The 22485-nt window shown below is 37.6% G+C and overlaps 1 protein-coding gene across 8 annotated transcripts in view; it reads left to right on the plus strand.

Annotated features, from left to right (window-relative positions):
• Positions 1 to 22485, plus strand: part of LOC108597232 (nephrin) — a 72503-nt gene that overhangs the window by 37425 nt on the left and 12593 nt on the right. For all 8 annotated transcript variants that reach the window (XM_033293072.1, XM_017983675.2, XM_017983676.2 and 5 more), the window contains 10 exons: positions 9048 to 9180; positions 13003 to 13208; positions 15510 to 15623; positions 16148 to 16357; positions 16506 to 16657; positions 17180 to 17324; positions 18133 to 18263; positions 18821 to 18980; positions 20663 to 20877; positions 21157 to 21238. In XM_033293072.1, the coding sequence (XP_033148963.1) occupies positions 9048 to 9180; positions 13003 to 13208; positions 15510 to 15623; positions 16148 to 16357; positions 16506 to 16657; positions 17180 to 17324; positions 18133 to 18263; positions 18821 to 18980; positions 20663 to 20877; positions 21157 to 21238 (1548 nt within the window). The remainder of the gene's footprint in view (positions 1 to 9047; positions 9181 to 13002; positions 13209 to 15509; positions 15624 to 16147; positions 16358 to 16505; positions 16658 to 17179; positions 17325 to 18132; positions 18264 to 18820; positions 18981 to 20662; positions 20878 to 21156; positions 21239 to 22485) is intronic.

The raw sequence follows: 22485 nt of genomic DNA on the forward strand, positions 1-22485 counted from the left end.
ATTAGTTTTAAATTGAGTTTAAGATGTTGAAAAAATTATAAATTTGAATGAATTCAAAGCTTTTGCCTTGAAGCATCTCCAGTTTGGTAAAATTATAATGAAAACTAAAATATGTTTTAGAAACATATGTTATATTAAGTTTTGATCCTTAATAAAAAATAAGATTTATAATTGATTGAGCTTAAATTGTTGAAAGAATTTATGAATTTAAATGAATTCAAAGCTTTTGCTTAGCAGTAGTTGTTGTATGCCAAAATGCAATTATTTATAAGAATTAAAATTATTCAATTAATATTAAAATTTTTAAAAAAAGAATATTAAGTGAAATTAATTCAAGCTCTAAATGTAGACAGTTTTATATTTACGTTCAGTAAGTCTTAGAGCTGCTGTAATTTTAATTTAAAACTGAGAGCCAGATACTCTATTATATTGTAAGTATTATAGAAAACAGATTTAATTTTAAATAAGTATATTTTGAATGTGCATAGCACATTTGTATATTTTATTCACTGTTTGTTGTTTTAATAAATTTAATTCTAATCCTTTTATATTTGTAGGGAAAATTTTTGAATAATAGTTTTTCAAGCGTTTGTTTCACAGATTTTAACAAAATCTTTTTATATTTTTACCTTTTTTTAAATTTAGTTTTCAATTAATTAATTTATTTTTGTGTGTTTTGATTTTCACTTTTTGTATCTAAACTTCACTTTGAATCGACGCAATCGTCCCTAAACCATCAGAATTCGATTCATAGTTATTAATATTATATGTTTTGATTATTTAAAGAAATTAGTAAGTAGTATTAATTTTGCTAGTTTATAATAATTAATATAAAATAATTGTGTTAATATTAACTATTTACGACGAAGCTTCAAATTATTAAATTAAAGCATAACATTAAGTTGATATTTAATTGTTGAAAAAGCACATTAATTTAAATGAATTCAAAGCAGTTGCTCTGCTTAATAGTTGTTGTTGTTGCTTCTTGGGTGCGCTGACCTAGTGCTATTAGAAATATGCCGTTAGTAAGGGGGTAAAACGTATACATAATATGAACGCCTTGTTCTCATTTTATGGACGCACATCGTAAATGTAGCACGACGGAGCAGACAAACTTAATGAAATATTTATGCGACCCCCAAACTGCACATTCTAGCTGACTAAACACACGCACACCAACACACACACACATTTATATGTATGTGTGCAGTGCACATATTTACCGTACATTACGCACACATTACGCTTTGTTGTTTATTTTGCTTTGTTTGCCTTGCTTGCCGGCGTTTTCTACTTACTTTTTTTTATTTTCTTCTTGCAGTGGATTGAGATTGAAGCGGCACATGTTGTGGTCTTGCTTTAGTATCTCTCGCTCTCGCTCTCACTCTATTTTCATATTTATTTGTATACTGTTGCATACCTTGCTGCGCATTTGAAGGCCAGCGGCAGTTTAGCTCGCTTTATATAAACATATTCATAATATATTAGCTAGCAGCATATTATATTATAAACATTTTCTTTTATTTCTGTTGTTGCTGCTTTTTCCTTTTTTATGTGCATGTGCATGTAAATTTTATTTGTTTTTTACGAGCGCATAAATCAAAAGAAATTGTTTTTTATATGCTATTATATAAAAATAAAATGTATGCAGTGCCCCTTTCGTTGCAAAGAGAGAGAGAGCAAGAGAGTGCGGCAGCTATTTTATATTTTATGGCTGGCATATTTGCTAGGGGAAAACCTTTTTTTATGATCAAATGAGTTGAAATGCAAAGAATTTCTCTTGATTTGTGTACCAAATATTTGCAGCAAAAAATGCACAGACAATGTCCTGCTAATTAAAAAGACAACCCAACTGTGTGTGTGTGTGTGTGTGTAGTCATCGAAAGTTATATATATAATGTGAACGAGCGCTCGAGGGTATTAATTTTTATTTCCAATTTGTATTTTGATTCATTTGATTTCTCAGTTTTCTTTTTTTTCATGTCTTGCTGTCGTTTCTGATTTCATTAATTTCTAATGCTATCAAAAAATATATAAACAATCGCCGCGAGCTGTATGCACAGCCAGAAAATACATCAATGAATATGACAGTAGCTAAAATATATACACACACACACACACACATATATAGAGCAATAAATATTTTCACAGAAAATGGCAAGCAACGAAACGAAACGAAACGAATAAAAAGGCAAAAGCACGACAGCGGACAAAAATGATTTCAAACAATAAGACACAGAGAAAAAATATAAAAATGCTGGGATGAGAAGAAAAATCAGCCAACAAAATAAAAAACAAAGATATATTTAAGTCATCGCTGCAAAAATAAAATAATAAGAAGCAGCAGCAAATAATACAAAACAAGAGACTTTTTGATGAAAATTTTCATTTAGAAATTCCTTGCGTAGCAATTAAGTCAAAATGCTTCAAGTGTATGTGTGTGTGTGGGCGGGTCCATGCGCATGGCTTGTTGGCTTTTTTCTTTAGTAAAAATAAATTCATTTGGAAAGCGTAATTTGCGCAATTTAATACACAACAATAGAAATATTTGTGGCTAATTTATAAAACGCGTTTAATTAAAGTCGAAGCCGAAAATGGCTGCAAAAATTTTAAATGGCTTCAATGGTTTGGCATATTATTTGGTAATCGAGTCAGCACGAATCGATGCCATTTTAAAGATAAGCTTAAGCACAAATGCACACACGTGTTGACACCCAAATCCGAAATCCAAATCCAAATCACAGTGAGCTACAAACGTAATGGGCCCCGCATAAAAGCCAAACTCGATATGCAGGCGCTGGGCACCGTCGTCGCTTTAAGTAGCACATAAAATGGGCATGTTTATCGAAAGGGGCGACACACACACACACGAATACACGTTGCTTGATTTGTGCATTAAAGATAGTCCGCATTAGATACCTGAGCTCAAAATGTGCGCAAATAAATGCGCACATAATTCCAACAGTTGGCACTAAAATTTTATAGTTTTATATGCATAAGTTTAAGTTTGGGGGTTGGCATATGTTATGTTTATGCTATTTATGTGGCCAAACTTTGAATATGTTAGTTTTACGACTTGAAGTTTTTATTTTGAATTTGAAGTTTATGTGCCGCAGCTTTTATTTGCACAGCGAAATTAAATTAAATACAAAAATAATTTGCTCGAAATCTAGCAAATGATTTTGTTTTTATTATTTGGTGCCGCCTTTGGTCAACAGCAAAGAAAAAAATGAAAGCACTTTCAATAATTGGCACTTTGGCGCACATTAAAGTCAACTTAACCCACGATTGACTGCAGCCAGCAACTGAACGGAACGGTGAGGCCTACTTGTAGTCACTGCCACGCCCACACGCGAGCCCACCCAGAGCGCGCGCCTGACGCCCAGCCCTCAAACAAGGCATAATCATTATCGTTACAGTTTATTGCACATTAAAAGTGCGCCAAGCAGTCCGAGTCAGCCAGCCCCCCCCCTTTACTTTTATGCCCTTGCGCCCACGAACTGAAACACTTGCCAGCATTACATAAAGCAAATGGCCATAAAATGCTACAAGCACAGAAAAATAGCAAAAGAAGCAGCAGCAGCAGCGGCGAGAGCAAAAAGAACAAGCGAGCGACTTGGACTTGACCGTAATTGTCGCCATGTTCGCAACGCCCTCAATGCCTTTGTTCAAATTTACACATGAATAGTTGTAAAGCGGCGGGGGGGCTGGGTGGTTGACTGGGCAGTCGGCACTTTTAAATTTAATTTAATTGTAGCTGCGAATTTGCTCGAGAGCTCAAGCTACGTTCCTTTTGATTTCGCGTTCAATTGTACTTGAATTTTTTTTATTATTATTATTTTGATTTTTATTTTCAACTGATTTTATGAGCTGAGCGATTACAATTAAAACGCTTTACACTCGCATCGATATGAATTACAAGTTGAGAGCATTTGACTTTTATGCGTGCGCTCATTTAATATGAATAAAGAGCATGAACAACTTAAAGGGTTAAATTTAATTCCCCAAGGGTGCTTCATTTTATGGCTCATGATTTTAAGCAAATTATGCAAATGCTGCCTGCACTCATTTGAAACAACATTCAAATACAGCTAAAGATACAAACACAGATACAGCTACAGCTACAGCTAAAGATACGCACAGCAAGTTCTTTTATTATTTTTTTTTACAAATATTGACAAGATTTTTATTTAAATTTTTATTGTCAGTTGTTGCCAATTTGCTTAGCTTGAATTTTTTCTACACCGACAGCTACACTAAACTTACTCCCCCCCCGCATTATACTGTCTCTCTCTTACTCTCTCTCTCTCTCTCTGTCTCTGTCGCTTATGCTTGTGCGCTTCACCTCCGCGCTTGAGCACATTTTTGTCAAATCAGCAAATGTTGCCATTGTCAACTTGCGTCACCCTCGCAGCTGCGTCTCAAGTCCACCTATTTCTATTTTCTTTTTTTTTTACTTATATATTTTCTTTTCTATTTGCTGCAAACTGTCGACTTCGTCACAGCGCAGCGTCACTAATATGAAAGCAAATTTGCATAATAATTTTTGTCAGATTTCTGTTGAATTTTTCTTTTGCTTTCGCTTTGGTTTTTTTTGTGCTTCTTCGCTCAAGTCTTAACATTCTTTGCCGCTCAGCTTGTTGCACATAGTTGAAATTGAATGTGGAAGGTCAATGGCACTCAATATTATTAATTAAGTTAACAGTTGGTAGTCACACATGTTAACGTAAATTTCAATACAAATTTGTTGAAATTTATTAGCATTAAATCAATTCAGCAGTTGAATATTAAGTTAGTAAATTAGTTATATGAAACTTATGCTAACAATTTAATAATGCTTTTAGTATAGTAAACAAGCTTCTCTGCAGTTAATTTTCATTTTGTTTAACATGCTTTAAAGCTAAGAATAAGTTCATATTACATATATGGAAATGCTGCAGCTGTTTGCTTCACTCTTTGGCTCTATAAAAGTGCAGCAACTTTAAAGGACGAATTATTTAGAAATCACACGGGCTGCTTTGGTAAACACTTAAGTTGCTTAGGCAGTCACTTTGATATTTATTATCGATTCACATATTTTATTTCATGCAATGTAAATGAATATGTGAATTTTATTAGCTGCAAATAATTTTTGATTGCTTTAAAAGTAAAAAGTTAATATAAAATTAAATGGAAAAACAGCTGCGTAGCAGTTCAAAATAAAATTTAATACAAGCAGCAGCAAATAAATGTAAATAACAGTGCCTAGAATTAAAAATGACTACTAAGCCTTGAGTTGACTCAATGTTTTAAATGTTGAATGGCTGGCAACGTTTCTCGCAGCTTCGAATTCAACACTTTGCTCTTTATGCAAGTTAAATTAATTAAACCTTACGCTAAATATAAAAGCTATAAGTTTCAATATATACCCGAATAGAGAAGCCACGTTGTTTTCTTAACAATTTAATTGCTTTCATAAGTCGCACATTTTTCTGCTATGGCCCTGGCCATTTAGTTGAACGTCACATGCATCGATACTTAATGTCATTTATTTGCACACCTTGGCGTGTGCGGTTGCTCGCTGGAGCTTCTAAGCAACTGTAGCATGTCGTGCCAATAAAAATAATTGGCTATAAATGTGCTAAAAGTCGAAAAACAACGCCAATTGGAAGCGAAAGCAAAAATAAGAGAAATGCCCGCTAAGCTGCAAAAAGGCATTGGCATTGCTTTTAATTAACGATGGCAAACACGCACACACACACACACACACGCGCGCACACATACAAATATTTACACAAATACAAACTGTTTAGTATTTTATGACCTTAGCTGCTGCAAATGCTATCAAAATGTGGCATGTGGCATGCGGCAGCGTCGTCTGTGGCTTGATACCTTTTGCTAGCTACGCTTTCAGTTTCAAGTGCGTTTTCTGTTATAATTTTATGTGCCATTAATTTGCCAGACAAGTTTTCACACACACACTAATGCATTTGTACATATGTGAGTGTATGCTTGCAAGCTAATGAGTCTCTACACTACAACAAGCATACTAAAGCAGTGGTTGCTCTTGTTGTTGTTGTTGTTGCGTCTGCCTTTGGGCGCGGCGCATGTTGACAAGCGGCAAAGTTTTGCCCAGGCCCAGGCACTTTTAATGGCCGCATTGCCATGGCGCTCTGCAATTAATGTTGATTGCATTTTTATAGGCCCCACTGCTCAGTCTCAGCAGCAGCAGCAGCAGCAGCAGCAGCAGTTGCATAAAAATCAAATTAAAAGTGCAAGATTCTCAGTAAATTTATTAAAAATAATTTGAACTGCAATTTGAATGTGTAAAACTGAATGCACAAACAAAACAAAAGGCTAACATTACAGTTTCCATTTTGATTTATTAAAAAATAAATATTATTTTTGCTATCAAAGTGGCAGTGAAAGTTGTGCTAATTTAAAAATAAGTAAGATAAACAGCTGCTAAATCGAAATGTATATATTTTTTTTATTAAAATTGAATAAACATTATATCTGCTATATTACATAAAAAGTTATTGATTATAAATAATAAAGAGCAATACTTTAATAACAACGAGGCAAATCAAATAAAATACTGAAAAGCGCAAAGCGTAGCCTACTTTTCTGAGCAACCAAATTTTGCTTCAAATAAACATTTGTGCTTAAAGTTGTTCTAATTTAAAAAAAAAGTAAGAAAGACAGCTGCTCATTCGAACAATATATATTTCTTTTATTAAAATTGCATTTATAAATAAATAAACATTATTTCTGCAATATTACTTAACAGAGTTATGGATCATAAATAATTAAGAGCAATTTTTTAAAAATTACTGGGCAAGAACTTTGACGTGAAGACTCTGGGAATGGCCAAAACATAATCGATAATGATCACAGTTAATTTAAATATATTTACTAATTATTAAAATGCAATTTGTATTTATTTATAACTATTGCTTTTCAAATTCTTGCAGACAGCATAAAAATAAAACAGCAGCATGATAATAATTCTTTAAGTTTATATACTTTAAGTTTTTACTGTGTCAGACGCCATGAAAATAAATAAACACCAAGTACTCATGCGTTATGCACACACACACACACACACACATACAGCGAGTCATACAAGGCATCGTTATTGCACTCGCTTACGCCGTGTGTGTGCATAAAGTTGGCTGCTGTTTTCTTATTACTCTTGCGCGTATCCTTTCGAGCAGAGTTTCCTGCAGCTTGCCGATGCAGACAGCGTCATATAATATACACACACACGCGCACGCACGCTTATGTGTGTGAAACTGCTGCTTAATAGGCATTGTAAAAATTTATGAGCTGCCTGTCGTCTGGCATTGTGCGCACTTTAATTTTCAGCGGCAGCAGCGCGCGCGCGTTCGCCCCGTCAGTTAATATTTGTGCATTATTTAAAGGCCATGCTGTGAAATTCAATTTCGCAATTTCAGCGAAAATACAAATACAATCAGTCGAGGATTGATGTGCCGCTCACATTGTTGTGCGCTCGAAATTTGCGTTGAGTGAAAATCTCTAATTAGCTAATTGCTATAATTAAATGTTTTGCTAATGTTCCCAATTCCAGTAAACCAAACGCAAAAGTAATGTAAGCCAGGCACTCTCGGCACTGCGTATCGCAGGCAGACACATGACTGCGGTCCGTGGAGCTAAGCGCCAGCGGCTAATGGCAAATCGAACATATTTGCATATGTAATGAGCGAGAAATCGAAACATGACGGCAGCCCAGACACAAGTCACATCAAAAAGCCAAGCGCGCGACCATTTCCGGCTTAGACAGTCATTCATTTTATATGTAGACGCGTGTGTGTTTGGCTAATTCCGATAACTGTTTATGCTTATCATAGATTTGTTGTGCGCACGCTGCGTATACGCAACGTTTTTAAATCTGTCTTTAATACTATTATGCAATATAACTAAATTACGCATTTTTTGGGGCCTGTCTAATTACAAAATCGACGACCGCTGCCAAACTCAAAAAGACAGCGCAAATACTTAACGAAATTTTTAATAAGTTTGTTTGGCAGGCAAGCCTAAGAAATGCAAATTAGTTTACAAGTGATTTAAATAAGATGCAAAAAAAGAGCGATGAGGACCCAAAGTAATGCAAAAATATAGAAATTAACAAAAAGAATGAAAAGGGTTGCCTGCAAAGTTTTAAAAGGTGCGGTCAAGGGATAGAAACAAAAACAAAATTAAAATTTCTGGGTAGTTAATTGTATAATTTGCAACAAAATCTAAGCGAAGCATTCAGCTTGAAATAAGCAACGCTTGTAAATAAATTTTTGCAAACAAATTTAAATGTATATAAAATTTGCTGCAACCTTGGACTTCATATTCGAAATACGAATTCATTAGCTCAAACTTTAGGCGCGGCCTACGGCCAGCGGCATATGCAGGCCAAGCGAAGTTTTACGAGCTGGCCAAAAATAACACGGCCAAATGCCAGGCGATAGGAAATGGTTAAAAGCAAAGAAGCCAAGCCCCAAAGACATAACTCAAAAACTGGTTGGCTGGCTGGCGTCTTAAAAGAAATCGAGAAGACAACAGAAAGACGAAAGACACAAAAAAAAAAATAATAAGAACCCTTGAAAGCAAGCCGAGTGAAATTAGCATAAAAAAAGGATTTGTGCGCTAATTTAACTTTAATGTAAACGCGGCCACGGCGAAACCCAAGCAAGAGCAGCAAGGATGACGTCTCAGCCATTACATCACTTTTATCTGGCCCTGCCCTTAGCCCCTCCATTCGCTCTGTCGCACTGTCTTGCTTGCTTTTTTTTTGGTCGTCGTTTTCTTTGTCTTTTATTTATAGCATTATTAGTGGCACTAAGTAAAAGATCGCGACGCTTTTCGCTTGGCAAAGTATTTGGCTTTCGGCTTTCGGCCTGCCCCAATAACAAAGTGCTAATGCTGCTCGCTAATTATGCAGCATTTATAAAAGCCAAGCTATGTATTTTTTACGTCATTTCCCTCTTGTTTGTGCACCAACAGCCAACAGTTTTTTTTTTCTCATGCGCTCTTATGCTTAAATGCATTTCTTGCAGGTCCGCCCGTGCTCTCCGAGTCCATCATTGGCACACTGGGACGACTGCCCTGCAATGTGACGCCGCCCATCTATGAAGATCGCGTAGCGCTCGTCATTTGGTACAAGGTTGGACTAAAGACGCCCATCTATAGGTAAGTTAGCAAATAACTAGACTAAGTAAGCTAAAGTGAAACACAAATTGTAAATAGAGTAAATAGAGTTGTAGCAATTGGTGAGTTCGTTGGTGAATTTATCTATGAAAATATTGCAGTAAATTCACCAATGCTTATTAAGTACGGCTTTAGCTATATGATATCGATTGAATTTTCGTTTTGTGGGTTATTGCATTATAATCAGAAACAAAGCAAACGGATGTTGGTGAATTGATGGAAATAAATGCAGATGATGTGATTAGTTACTGCCTTTTTTTAGTTTCTCCAATATTTTTAATTGCAGTTTCTTGTATTAAAAGGATAAATTACAAGATGTTGAGGATTTGGTGATTGGTGAAAGTAAATGTGAAACGATGTGATTTAGTTTCACCAATCTTTTTAATGAACTTTTAAATTGCAGTTTCTTGTATTAAAATGATAAATAAAGAAGCTTGGATGTTGGTGAATTGGTGATTGGTGAATTCAAATGCAGATAATGTGAATTTGTTACTGCCTATGACAGACTCATTAATTGCACCGATATTTTTAATTGGCATTAGCTAGTCGTGTAAGCAATGTTGTTGAACGGTAACCAATGAAGTTACTAGTTACTTCACCAATGAGCTAAACTGGAGGCTTATTTACTGCCCCCACATGTCACTCACACACACACATTGAATGCAGAGGCTGCCATAAATAAACAAAATTGATTACCACAGACAGACTTCCGTGTGTGTGTGTGTGGTACAACCCTCTCGCAAATGAAATGAAATCTGCACATGTCAGTTGGTTGGGGTTGGAATTTGTTGGTCTCTATTTTGTTGCTTGCTTTATTTGTTTAGGGGTCAGCAGGCAGTTTTTCGTTTCGCTCTCTTATTTTGTTTTTTTTTTTTTGCGATTTAATGTCTGCTAATTAAGCAATTTTTTCTGCCCATTTTGTGCGCCATTAAATTAGCATAACTAGAAAATTATTCACAGTGCGAGGCTGAGGTTGTAACCATAAATTGGCTAAAAGTTGGCAGTAACCTCAAGGTTAGGAGCGATGCAACAAAAAACTTTCAATTATTCATGCCATACAATATTATGGGGCATTGTATGTAGTTGGTGGCAGAGACTTTTGCGTTTTTGTAGATAGCTCTATACGATATACGATGCGATATATAGATATGTATGTCGGCAGTCACATCAAAGGCGCAAAACTTTAATTGGATTTGTCAGACTCGGACGAGCAGCGAGCAGCCAGCAACACATGCATGTGGCTTGGCCTTCGCTTGTGACGCTGACGCTGACGCTGACTGTGCGTGTTGAGACTTAGAGGCTGACGCTCATCTAGCGCTGATTAGCTGATTGCCATTCCGCTGTCTCTAACTACGTTTGTGTCTGTGTCTGCGTGTGTTTGTCTCTGTGGCTGCCAGTCGAGCAGTCAACAACGCCATTGACATGCGGCTGTAACTAATTGAACTTCAGCACTTTCAAGGACTTGCAAATGACTAGAGCGAAAATAGTAATTAGCGTTGCGTAACGACACTCAAAGCTCAACGCGAAGGCTGCACACGGACACGCTTCAACTCTTCTGCCTGTAATTAAAAACCACTCAGCAACTAAATTAATCATAAAACGCAAGTTGCCTTTTCGACCAAATCTCTATGTTTGCACTCTCTCCCATTCTGACTTTGATTTCATTTCATTTCGCTGCGCTCTCATTTCTACAAATTTAATTGAAGCTACACGCCAATTCAATGCTGCAATGGTGTCCCTTTTTCAATCTTTTTTATTTATTGCCTGTCAACTGACATGTGAGCTGGCAGCTGTCAATGTGCTCATTATCTCAATACTCCACATGCAGCAGCATATGCCAGCATCTGTATATCAAAATTGAAATGCAATAAACCAGACACAACTGCTGCTCTGGCAAGCTGTCAGAAAGGCTGCAGAGCTTAATAACTGCATCCCTGGCACTTGCACACAAAAGAAAATCAGACAAAAGGCATTGTATTCCATTGAATTAATTTTGCCAAAGCAAACGCTTGGAATTTTTAATCATTTTGTGTACTCACAAGGCAAACGCAATAATAATAAACAAACGTTGAACAGCAGGTGTTGAACAATATATTAAATAAATTGCTATGAGCTAAGTAAAGAAAGTAGAGCTGCTTGTCTAGTAAGCAATCAATTCAGCAGCTATGTCTAGCTGTATAGTTATACACATCAACTATTAAATTTCAACTACAATTAGCCTTAATCAAGGATTGATAAATTGATCGTCATGCAAGGCAATCACTTTTGCTTCTCAGCTACAGTGTTAATCTCGCACTTGGCGCTTGAAGAAGCTCCATGAAGCTCTCTTCTTTGCGCTTATTCACCGCTCTTTCGCTTGCGGCTTGCACTTACGCGCTCTCTTCTTTGTGCGTGCATTTGCGCTTGTAAAAAAAAAAAAGCTCGCGCTCTCTTTGTGCGTTCTTCTTGCTTATCACTAATCTTCTATCCCTAGAATTATGAGGCCGAGGCCTATAATTCTCTACTAACAGTACAGTCGAATCGTCACAATTAACAATTGTAACTTTAACTTTGAATCCTCGAAACGTGCATACACTCAAAAAATACTTGTAACTAAAACTAAATCTGCCAGAAGGCAGCAATAAAACTATATATATTTAAAATAAAACCCTCGCCTTTTCTAAATATATTTCCGCGTTAAATCGCGATTCGGCAACGATTACAGCTAGCGACAGAGTAGGTTAGCTCAATAGGAATGTATAGAAATTAATCTCAATGCATTTTTTTGTACATAAATTACAAAAATTAATTTTTGTTACAAAGCATAATTATTTGCTTTAAAATATATTTCTACATTTTTTTATGTCGCTTAAAAATTTTCAAAATATAAATAAGCTCCAAAAAATAAAAACTTCTCATACCAAAAATCAAGCAGCGGACCAACAATGTGATAGTCAAAAATCCCAGACTAATTAGAATTGTGTAAACTTAATTTCCAATTGCTTACTGCTTTTATTATTATTTCAAAGCAGCCAAAGGCAATAAGTTGTAACTTGTTTTAAGGCAGCTGTAGCTTAGTTAGTAAAGATGCTGCTCGCCAGCTGAAATTTGATAAGAGTGTTGGATACAATTTCACATAGTTCGATTTAAATGTAAAATTAATGCTGCTTGTTGCTGTAAAAAGTCGTTAGGTCTTTTATGATAGATAACAAGTGGCTCTGTCAAAAAAAATAAGTTTATTGAATTTATTATTGATAACAACACAAAATATTACATCAAGTTCTTCTATGCGATGCGAAGCTAACGTTAACTAGAATTATCAGATATATTTTTTTGAATAGATTACGCGATAAGTCAAATATTTCTATTGTCTGAAATTTTTAGCAAGAGCTGCTTTTTGATTTATAAATATATGAAAGTTAAATTAATTATTAAGCACATGAACTGCCGCAATAAAAATATTTGCACTTAAATAATTAAAGTAAAATCAAACTGTAAGCGCATTGATTGACCCAACAGCAACTTGAGCTTCGGCAAACTTTGGCCAACAAACACGCAAAGCAAACGCGAATTAATCAATAATCTACAATTACAAACTAAAACAATAAATTACAAAGCGACTTGCGGGTCTTGGGCCATGAGTAGATGGATTATTAATTCATTGGTGAACCCAATTATACAAAAGTTGGGCCAAAGCGACAGGTGAAGGCGCCCAGGGCAGCTTTAAACTTCGACTTCGAAATTCTTTTATTTTTATTTTCACTTTTGCGTTACTTTTAGCGCAGTGTGCAGCTTTTACTTATAGTTTGTTCTTTGTCTTTGCAGCGTCGATACACGCGACTCGAACTTTGCGCAGGGCACGCACTGGTCGGACGAAACGTATCGGGAGCGCTTGTCCTTTCACGTGGAGGGACGTGCCGGCACGCTGACCATGAAGGCCACAACGGAGGACGATACGGGCGAATATCGTTGTCGTGTCGACTTCCAAAAGAGTCCGACGCGCAACTCCAAAGTGAATTTAACTGTCATAAGTAAGTATTGAGCACTGCAGTCCGAAAGGATACCGAAAGGACACACAGCACATACAGTGTCATAATTGAGCAGCTAATTTGTGCAACGAAATACGCGCTGAGCAGCACTCAGCGCTTAAGCAAACACATTAGTTGCAAAATAAGATGCCAGCATCCATTCCCAGCGCTCGCTGCAAGTTTTCATACTTGCGAGTTTTTATTTTTCGAGCGTAACTCGCAGTATGCTGGGCAAACAGCTTTTAAAGTGCAAGCTTGGCAAAAAAAAGTTTTCGCCTCCTGGCGTTTCTTTAAGCTGACGTCAAAATGGAAAAATGGAAAATGTGCAGCTTGCAACTTCTGAATTGAATTTTTGCCATTTAAATGGATTTCTCATTCGCAGTGCAGCTCACGCCCCTTACACGAGCTTTAAAGCTATTCAGTGCACTAACAAATTCAAGCTGAATGTGGCAAAATCAGCTTAAGGCTAATTATCAACAACAGTTTGGCAATTCAATTCGTTTTGTTGCTTATATGAAATTTAAGAAATGCATTTAAATTACTTTAGTGTACGCAGAACAGAATTTCATAGCTAAATCGCTTTAAAGCATTTGCTATAAATAGCTAAAAGAAAATTATAAAAAATGCTAAAATAAATTGCTAGTGCTGCTTAACACTAAAAATTTCGCGTCAAATTTGTTTTAAATTTATTTTTTCAATAAATAAAATATTCTTAACTGAATTATTATATTTTTAGCACACTAATATTATTTTTAAGAATCAGTGCATATGCAAATATAAAAATAAACAAGAATATTTAAATTAGAAAATATAGAAAAAATTTAGAAATATTTATTTTCCTTAGGGCTGAAAAGCTTTTAAATTAATTTCATTTTATCATCGATAGCCAAAGTTATGGAAACTATAAAAATAATGTACCAAATTTTTAAAATAGCAAATTTAAAGCTCTCGCTGCTGCAATTTAAAAATAGCCAATTCTAGCTATAAAATGGCTATAGTGTTAACACCAGAATTCAGTCTATAGCTTTCCGCTAAATGCATTTTTTTCCACGATTCTTTTTCAATGCCGTTTGGGCTACCTGCAGAGCGCAAGCTGCAGCTGCAATTTACCATTAAAATTTATATGCGAGTCTCGGGGCGTTTAGCTGCAATACGAATGAGTCTATGGGCGAGCGGAATAAAAAAATATTGTTTGTAAATAGTCGTTGCTGTCGGCGTTGGCTGCGACAGCGACGCTAACTGCGACGCCAGTGCAGTTAGATGAAGCGTTAAGCAAAGGCAGCGGCAGCGGCAGACGGCAGTGGGCAACAGGGCGTGGTTATGTTTTACAAACTTCTTGAGCATGTTCAACATGCAACGCACACTAACAACTCTCGTATGTGTGTGTGTGTGTGTGCGTGTTTGTGACATGTGAAGCGTAAAACCATAGCAGGATTTAGAAGTTTGTATGTTCGGTTGGCAGAAAAACTTTAAAGAAGATATTAGATTAAAAGTTGCAGCAGCTGAAGCCCCGACCGACTCACGCCCCTGCCTCACACACTGGCAGGGTGGACAGTTTAGACAAGTTGCCGCTGCTAATGCGAGCGGTAACAAGAAGAAGAAGAAGAAGAAGCTGCTGCTGCTGCTGCTGCGGGTCAAGAGAAAGCGAAAGAGAGCGGAAGAGACAGTGAGCTGGGATAATAGTCTGGCATCGTCACGGGGCTCTAAGTCCAAGACATGTTTTGCAAATTTGCCAGCAAATATGTTAAGCTTAAGCCCTGTGCTGGCCCTGGCCCTGTCCTGGCCCTGGCTAAGCTTCTGACATAATACCCATTTGCGTATCTTGGCCCAAACTGCAAACAGAAAGCTGAAAGCTGAAAATATTTGCCAGTTGCTTAATCGAAGCGAAGCGTGGCGCGTGCCAAGCAAACAACTCAAAATAGCAGCAGCGGCAGCCAAGCGAGCAAATAAAACAAGCAAATTAAACAAAATTAAAACTTTGCTCAGACACGTTCCAGTTGCAGCCAAAGAATTTATTGCGCTGCAGCCACAAGCCGCAAAAATATCATAAATTAAAATAAAAATGCAGCCCCAAGTAAAGAAAGAAAGCAAAACGAAAGTTTTCGGACAAGCGCAAGCTGCTTGGCTCGGCACCTGCTTAGCCAAGAGCCAAGAGCCAAGAGTGAGAGAGCTAGACAGACAGCAAGTAGCTGTCAGCTCTTTAATATTTTAGACAGCGATTTAGCTCGGAGCGCAGACATAAAGTAAAAGATGCACAATTAATTTAAATGTTTTTTTTTTTTTCTTACACTTTTGCAATTGCAGCGCCGCCAGAGTCGATTATAGTGCTGGATAGCATGGGAGCCACCATCAATGATCAGACGCTGGGTCCCTATAACGAAGGCTCCAGCATCAATGTCACGTGCGTGGCCATTGGCGGTAAGTTTCACACACACACACATGAGGACACGCACACACGTGTCAGTTGAGTTGAGTTGAGTGTTTGGCTTTTGTGTCTGTGACAATTAAAAGTGATGAGGAGAGCATGAAAATGCAGGCAGAGATTTATTTGCATTTTTATTTAATTTCGCATTTGGCTAAAATCCTGTCGACTGCACGTAGCAGCAGCAGCAACAAGAGCCAAGCAAATTGAGTGCCGAGAGTGACCAGAGCACACACAAATTGCATTGAGAGCACTTGAAAATTGCTAAAAGCCAAACAAGACAACAAATGAAACAGCGAAAGGCACTTGTACACTCACCCAGAGGGTGGGTGGGGGGTTGCCACATAAACAAACAGAATCAAAGACAGCAGCTAAATCGCTGCAAGCCAGCAGCTCGTTTGGCAACGTTCAAGCTTAAGCCATATAACAAACATATCAGCTACACACACACACACATAGACAAACGCCCGCATGTTGGGGGGCTGCACTCAATAATTCTCCATTCCATTCTTTGCTGCAGGTCGACCACAGCCGAGGGTTACCTGGTGGCATGGCAGCTCCATGTTCAACAGCTCTGGATGGGGCCATCCACTGTCGGAGCGGCGTGTGGGCAACGTGCTGACACTGGCCAAGCTGAAACGCAAGAATCTGCACATGCAGCTGACATGCCGTGCCGAGAACAATAATTTGACATCTCCAATTATCAGCAGCATCGTGCTCGACATGAACTGTAAGTTCAGCGCTACGCTCGCTGCAGACCCAAACAGGCAGCAGCTGAAGCAGCTAATTAATTTCAACTGAAATTTCTATTCAACTTTGCTTTTGCCTGTTTGTCTAACTGTCTGTCTAACTGTCTGTCTGTCTCTCTATCCATGCAGTGCGTCCATTGATTGTGAAGCTGCAGGGTGAGAATCGTCCACTGTCGGCGGAGAATTCTTATCAGCTGAGTTGTGCTGTCATCGGCTCACGTCCAGCGCCAACGATTACCTGGTGGAAGGGCAGCACGCCCATGAAGAATACGCATGAGATTGTAAGTACCACACACACACACACAGCGCGTATACTTAATGCCAAGCAAACGAAGCGAAAACAAAGCAGCCAAGAGATGTAAATAAATTATATGACTTTTTATCAGTCAAAGCTGCTGCTGAGTTGCGTAGCTAAGCGCACCTTTGTAGTGCTTACTGTACAGGGTATTACGCATGCAAATTTTCAAATAATGGCCGAATTGTTAATGGCAAGACAAAACCCAAAGCCCCTGAGGGCGCCACAGCCAGCAACAGCAACAAACCCAAGTACAGCGTAGCCCATTTCAGCACAAGACTTTGTCTCGCTCTCTATTGCTCTCTCTCTCTTGTCTCTGTACACATGCTTTGTGGTAATTGAAGTTGCTTCAACGGCAGTCACGTAGAGTTGCCTTCAATTAAAAGGCAGGCCCAGCTTTAACGACTGCCCCTTTGCACGTGCGCATCCTTTTTCCTTTTGTCTCGCTTGGCAGCACACACATACACACACAGCAAGCTAATGCAGGCATCATTAACTGTTCTTGCAGGCAAATCCAGATGGTAATATGACCACCTCGGTGCTCACATTCACGCCCACTATTGATGATCGCGGCAAGTTTCTCTCTTGCCGCGCCGAGCAGAGCATGATACCCGAATCGGGCATGGAGGATGGCTGGAAATTGGATATTTATCGTAAGTTCTGCGTTTAATATTTAATTTGACTGCCGCTGCAACTTTTTAATGAAAACTCAAACACCAAGCGACGAAACGAAAGCGAAATCTCAAAGGCAGCGGCGGCGCATTGCCGATATCGACTTTAAATACTTTGCACGAGCCGAAGCAAAAAAAAAAACATTTACCGGATTCTTTATTTTTTTTTTTTATTATTTGTGTGCCAGTTTGTGGCAAGTTTTGGCAAATTAATTTCCAGCGGCGGCCGGCAAAAGTTTGCGCCAAACTTGCAAAAGTTTTTTTTGCTGCTTCATTTTTTTTTTTTTAACCCGCCGCAAACACCGCAAGCAACGACGCTAACTGCGCTGCCATCTTTACGCTTTTACGGCTATGTGTATTTTTTATTTTTTTTGCGCTCGACCTGTTTGCACAAAATTTAAATGGCAATCCGCCTCAGCCCGCTTCCGTTTCCTGTTTGCGCGCCGCACGCTTTGGTTTGCTTACCTTTTAACTTGTGCGTCGGTTTTTTGTGTTTTATGCAGCGCGTCTATTGAACGTTGTAGCCCATTGAGCAACTGCCTGCCAATGAGGGGTGGGGTGCATTGCACTGAACTTGTTTGCTCAACTTGATAGATTGCTTAATAAGCTTAATTGATTCGCGCGCACTGCCCCCAAACCATTTGCCTTTAATTAAGTTAAAATTTGAACTTGATTAGCTCGCCCCGCCCCCCTCAATTGTTCAGAATTGATTTTGTTTTGCCCTATGGCGAGTTTAATTATACGCTTTATGTTTGCGGTTGCTTTAATACATTTTATATGCCCATCTTAGATATACCTGTTGTCAGTCTGGAGCTGGGCACCAATTCGCTGAACTCGACGCTGCGCGAAGGCGTCGATGTTTTCTTCGAGTGCAACATCAAGTCGAATCCTTGGATCTACAAAGTTAGCTGGCGACATAACGTGAGTAATGCTTAGGCAATTTTTTTTCATGCGCTAGACGTTTAATATGCCACACATTATTATTTTTTATTATGCCTTACATAAATTACCTTGAGGCGCCGCTGGGCAACGAAAATCGAAAACCACTGAGCTGAGCTGAGCTGAGCTTGGCGTCTGTGCAGCAACAAAATAATTGTTTGCATATTTTAGGGCTGACTGAAGCTCACACACACACACGCGCACACACATTAAGTGAAAATCTATAGACACTTTTTGCGGCAGCAAATCGAAATTTATACAATTTATTATTGAATTATTTAGCATTGAAAGCACTTAGCAATTTATGCAGCCAGCGCCCGCGGGCGCATGAACATGAAAGTGTTATTAGCTGCAAATTAAATTTATATCCCCTGCACTGTTAACGCCAAATTGAATTTAACCCAATAAATTATTCCAACTTGGCTAGAAAATTGAAATAAATTCACACACACACACACACACATACCAAGCTCAATTATCTTGCTCGCACACACATATGTATTTACCTCAAAGTTTATATATTTTTCGTATTCGGACAGGGCGAAATACTGGAGAATAATCCAGCCCAGGGCATAGTCGTGGCCAATCAAAGTCTAGTGCTGCAAAATGCGAGCCGGGCCAGAACTGGCATCTACACCTGCGTGGGCAGCAATCGCGAGGGCGACGGCGAAAGCAATCCCGTTCAGCTGGATATCAGATGTAAGTAAAGTCGATGATATATGCATAAATATAATGCGCGGTTAACTCTTTCCAACAGCAAGAGTTTGGCTTGAATTAATTGCTATTAAAGCAAACGAAACAATTGCATTTAAAATTAAAATTATTTAAAAATGACTAGCATATAAATAAACCTATAACGCTTGAATTGAATGCCATGCTGATGATTTCAGATGGAATATAAATATTGATTAGGTTACCAAATTGAATTGTTGTTCAGACTTATCAGTGTTAAGTTACTAAAGCAATAATAATTATTAAAAATTCATTTGCTTAGCAAATAAATAAATAATGCCAAACTGTTTATCGTATATAAATATAAAGTTTCTTAGATCATTTGAATAAATTATTTTGTTTCTAATTTTTTGTTTTTGTTGAATTCATTTGAATTGAAATTAGTTTTCCTTGAATACCAAATAGAAATTCATGCCAAATTAAAAATTTACATAAATCTCAAGCTTAATATTTTTATTTAATTTTGTCTGAGACTTGTGAGCAATAATCAGCCGCCCAGCTCTTTATGCTTTATAGTTCTCAACTTATTGTAATTGATGATGTCATAATGCAACAATCATATATATCAAAAAAAAACTTTGAACTCGCTTAAAATTATATTTGAACTTTAAAGTCCTTGCTGCTGACTTCAATTCAATTTTTAATAAAATATTATTTAATAAATTAAAGAAGCTTGCAAATTAATATTTTGCTTTGCTGCTTTATGAGCGCTCAAGAGTCGTCAAGAAATTAAAGTTATGTACAAGTTTTGATGTTTGAGTTTTGGTTATTGTTTTTAAATTTTATATTAAGTCTTTATGTTTTAAAAAATGACAAAGTGAAATGTTTTTAATTTGTACAATAGAATATTTTATAAAAACAGTGATCGAATTGAAAAACAATTCAATGAATAATTCAGCTGTAGAATATAAAAAGAGTCTCGAATAAATTATGGCAACCCTGTGCCATAATTAAAAAGACTTAGACTCTAAGACAATGCGCTTAGTTTTTGTGCTGATTTTCATTGGAAAAGTCAAGCCGATAAACAAGCGTAAGAAACTCAACTAAGAAACATTTGAAATATGCATAAATACCAAAGAGCTTTTTGCTCAACTGAATGTTAGGCCAACGCCAACTAAAAACAAAGTAGCGTTCAACAAAAGCAGCACTAAAAGAACAGAGCAACATGACAAGGCAACAGAAGTAACAATTTCAAATAAATATTAAATAAGAGCCAAGCACAAATTGATTAAGCAAAATGCTTGTCTGTCTGTCTTTCTGTATAATTTTTCTTGCAGGCGCAAATGAACAGACAACTGCAACACACACACACACATACATGCAAATGCAATTGTAGCTGTAATTGTGTGTGTAAGTTTGTTAGTTGTCTGAGTTGTACATTTGTTAGCTTTTAATACTTTGCAAAAAGTTTCGTCTGCTCTGCTCTGCTGGTAAATTGAGCAAAACGTGGCATAAACGAGCCGAACGCGCCGTCTAGTTGCAACGTTTTGTTGCAAGCTTTTGTTCGGCAGTGCGACATTTAACTACAAATTGAACTCAAGTTTCGCAATGTTTTGCTTTAATTATGCAAATGCCTTTTGCCAATTTGCCCCAGACACGTTTCTCATGTTGTTGTTGCTGCTCTCGCTCTCGTTTCAATCTTTTTGCAGTTGCACCCGTTTGCCGAGCTGTGCAGAAAGTGAACTACAGTTCGGCACGCCATGAGCAGGTCAAAGTTGCATGCGAAATCGATGCGAATCCCGCCGAGGCGAGCTACGTATGGAAATTCAATGCGACGCAAGGCGAAACAATTGATATACCCGCCTCGCTCGTACTCGTTGACCGCGGACGCAGCATTGCCCACTATACGCCCATGACGGAAAATGTAAGTACACAAAACACACACACACACAAAACACACATAAATCACACACACACTGGGAAAGCTAGCAACACATAATTTTCCAAACGAATTGCGGTTTTGAATTTTCAATTACGCTACCTTTTGGCCTCATAGTAATAACTGTGTGTCGCTTTTGTCGCATTGCATGCATAAATTAAGTCCACCCATTGGACATTGCATTGTCACTCACACCCACACACACACACACACACACACACACATGAATTCTGATTTAACTGCTGAGTTCTTTTGGATTTGCAGGACTATGGCACGCTGCTCTGCTGGGCCAGCAACGAAATTGGCGATCAAAGCGAGCCATGCGTATACAAAATAACACCTGCAGGTGAGTCCTCTAAATATTCCCAGCAGTAACTAGCGCCACAGCAAAAAAGTGTTGCTGTTTTTCCTTTGCTTTGTTGATTTTCAACTGCAGTATTCAATTAGCAGCTTTGTGGATTAGGCATATGCCATATGCACTAGCTTAGCTGGAAGGGTCCAAATTAATTTCTGAAAAGTCTATGCCAACACTTTTTGACATGCTCAGCTCAGGCAGCTGCATTGGCTTTGATATAACATAAGCTATTGTCTGCTAACTGAGGATTTAGTACAGAAACCAATGCACATCAGATTTATAAATGGACTAACCAATAGCATAGAAGTTTGCTATATACAAATTGTACATCGAGTGCAGTTATAGAGTAAGCAGCAGCTACGGATTAGTTAGAGAAACCTTGGGCATGGCCTTTGCGCATGGCCGTTGTCAGTCTGTAATTAAAGTGACAGAAAGCAGATTTTTTAAATTAAATTTTCATTATATTGGAGAAAGCTATGCTTAAGTTAAATATATAACAATTGCTATACATCAGTTCGCGATCCATTGTGGAAAATGGAGCAGTATTTTCTATTTCACGAATATGTGAAATCAACAGGTTCTCAAATTTATAAATTAAAGTTGTTTATGCAATAAGCACAGTTTGTATTTTTATTAAAAAACTCTTCGCTCATTTTTTTATAAGCGAAAACTCACATATAAATTATATGGGTGCGGCTTCTTAAGTAAAACCGGTGGCAAAGGCCTGCGATTATCTTTATGGCAATAGATAAGTCTCGATTGAGCTTTCTGTGGATGTTGCCGAAGCCCGCACGTGTATTGCCCACCAGGAGAAAGATTGCAGAGTTCTTTGTGTTGTCTCTTTATTGTATGCGTCGTGATCGACCGCTCTATTACAACTGACCTAACTAACTTAGACTAACTTACATTACCCTCTGCCCACGCTCTTCCTACCACCACAGCATCAAACTTTAGAGCCGTAGTGTTGATACTCTATCATGAGTATCTCTAACCGAACTAGCATGGCTCGAGTAAGATAATTCAATAGTCGTTATTGCTATTGTAAACTTATATATTGCTCGGTAAGGCTCAAACATTATGCTAAACTAATTTTATTTTTGTAATTAATGTAAAGCATATTCTTTACTTTAACGAGCAATATATATTTGATAAAGCGCTTATAAAAATAGACAAATGACCGCGTTATTCTGATATTTCTATTTTAAACTCATTTATTGAGGGTAGGGGGGGTAGGAAAT

The sequence above is a fragment of the Drosophila busckii genome, chromosome 2R, assembly GCF_011750605.1.
Source record: "Drosophila busckii strain San Diego stock center, stock number 13000-0081.31 chromosome 2R, ASM1175060v1, whole genome shotgun sequence".
Taxonomy (NCBI): domain Eukaryota; kingdom Metazoa; phylum Arthropoda; class Insecta; order Diptera; family Drosophilidae; genus Drosophila; species Drosophila busckii.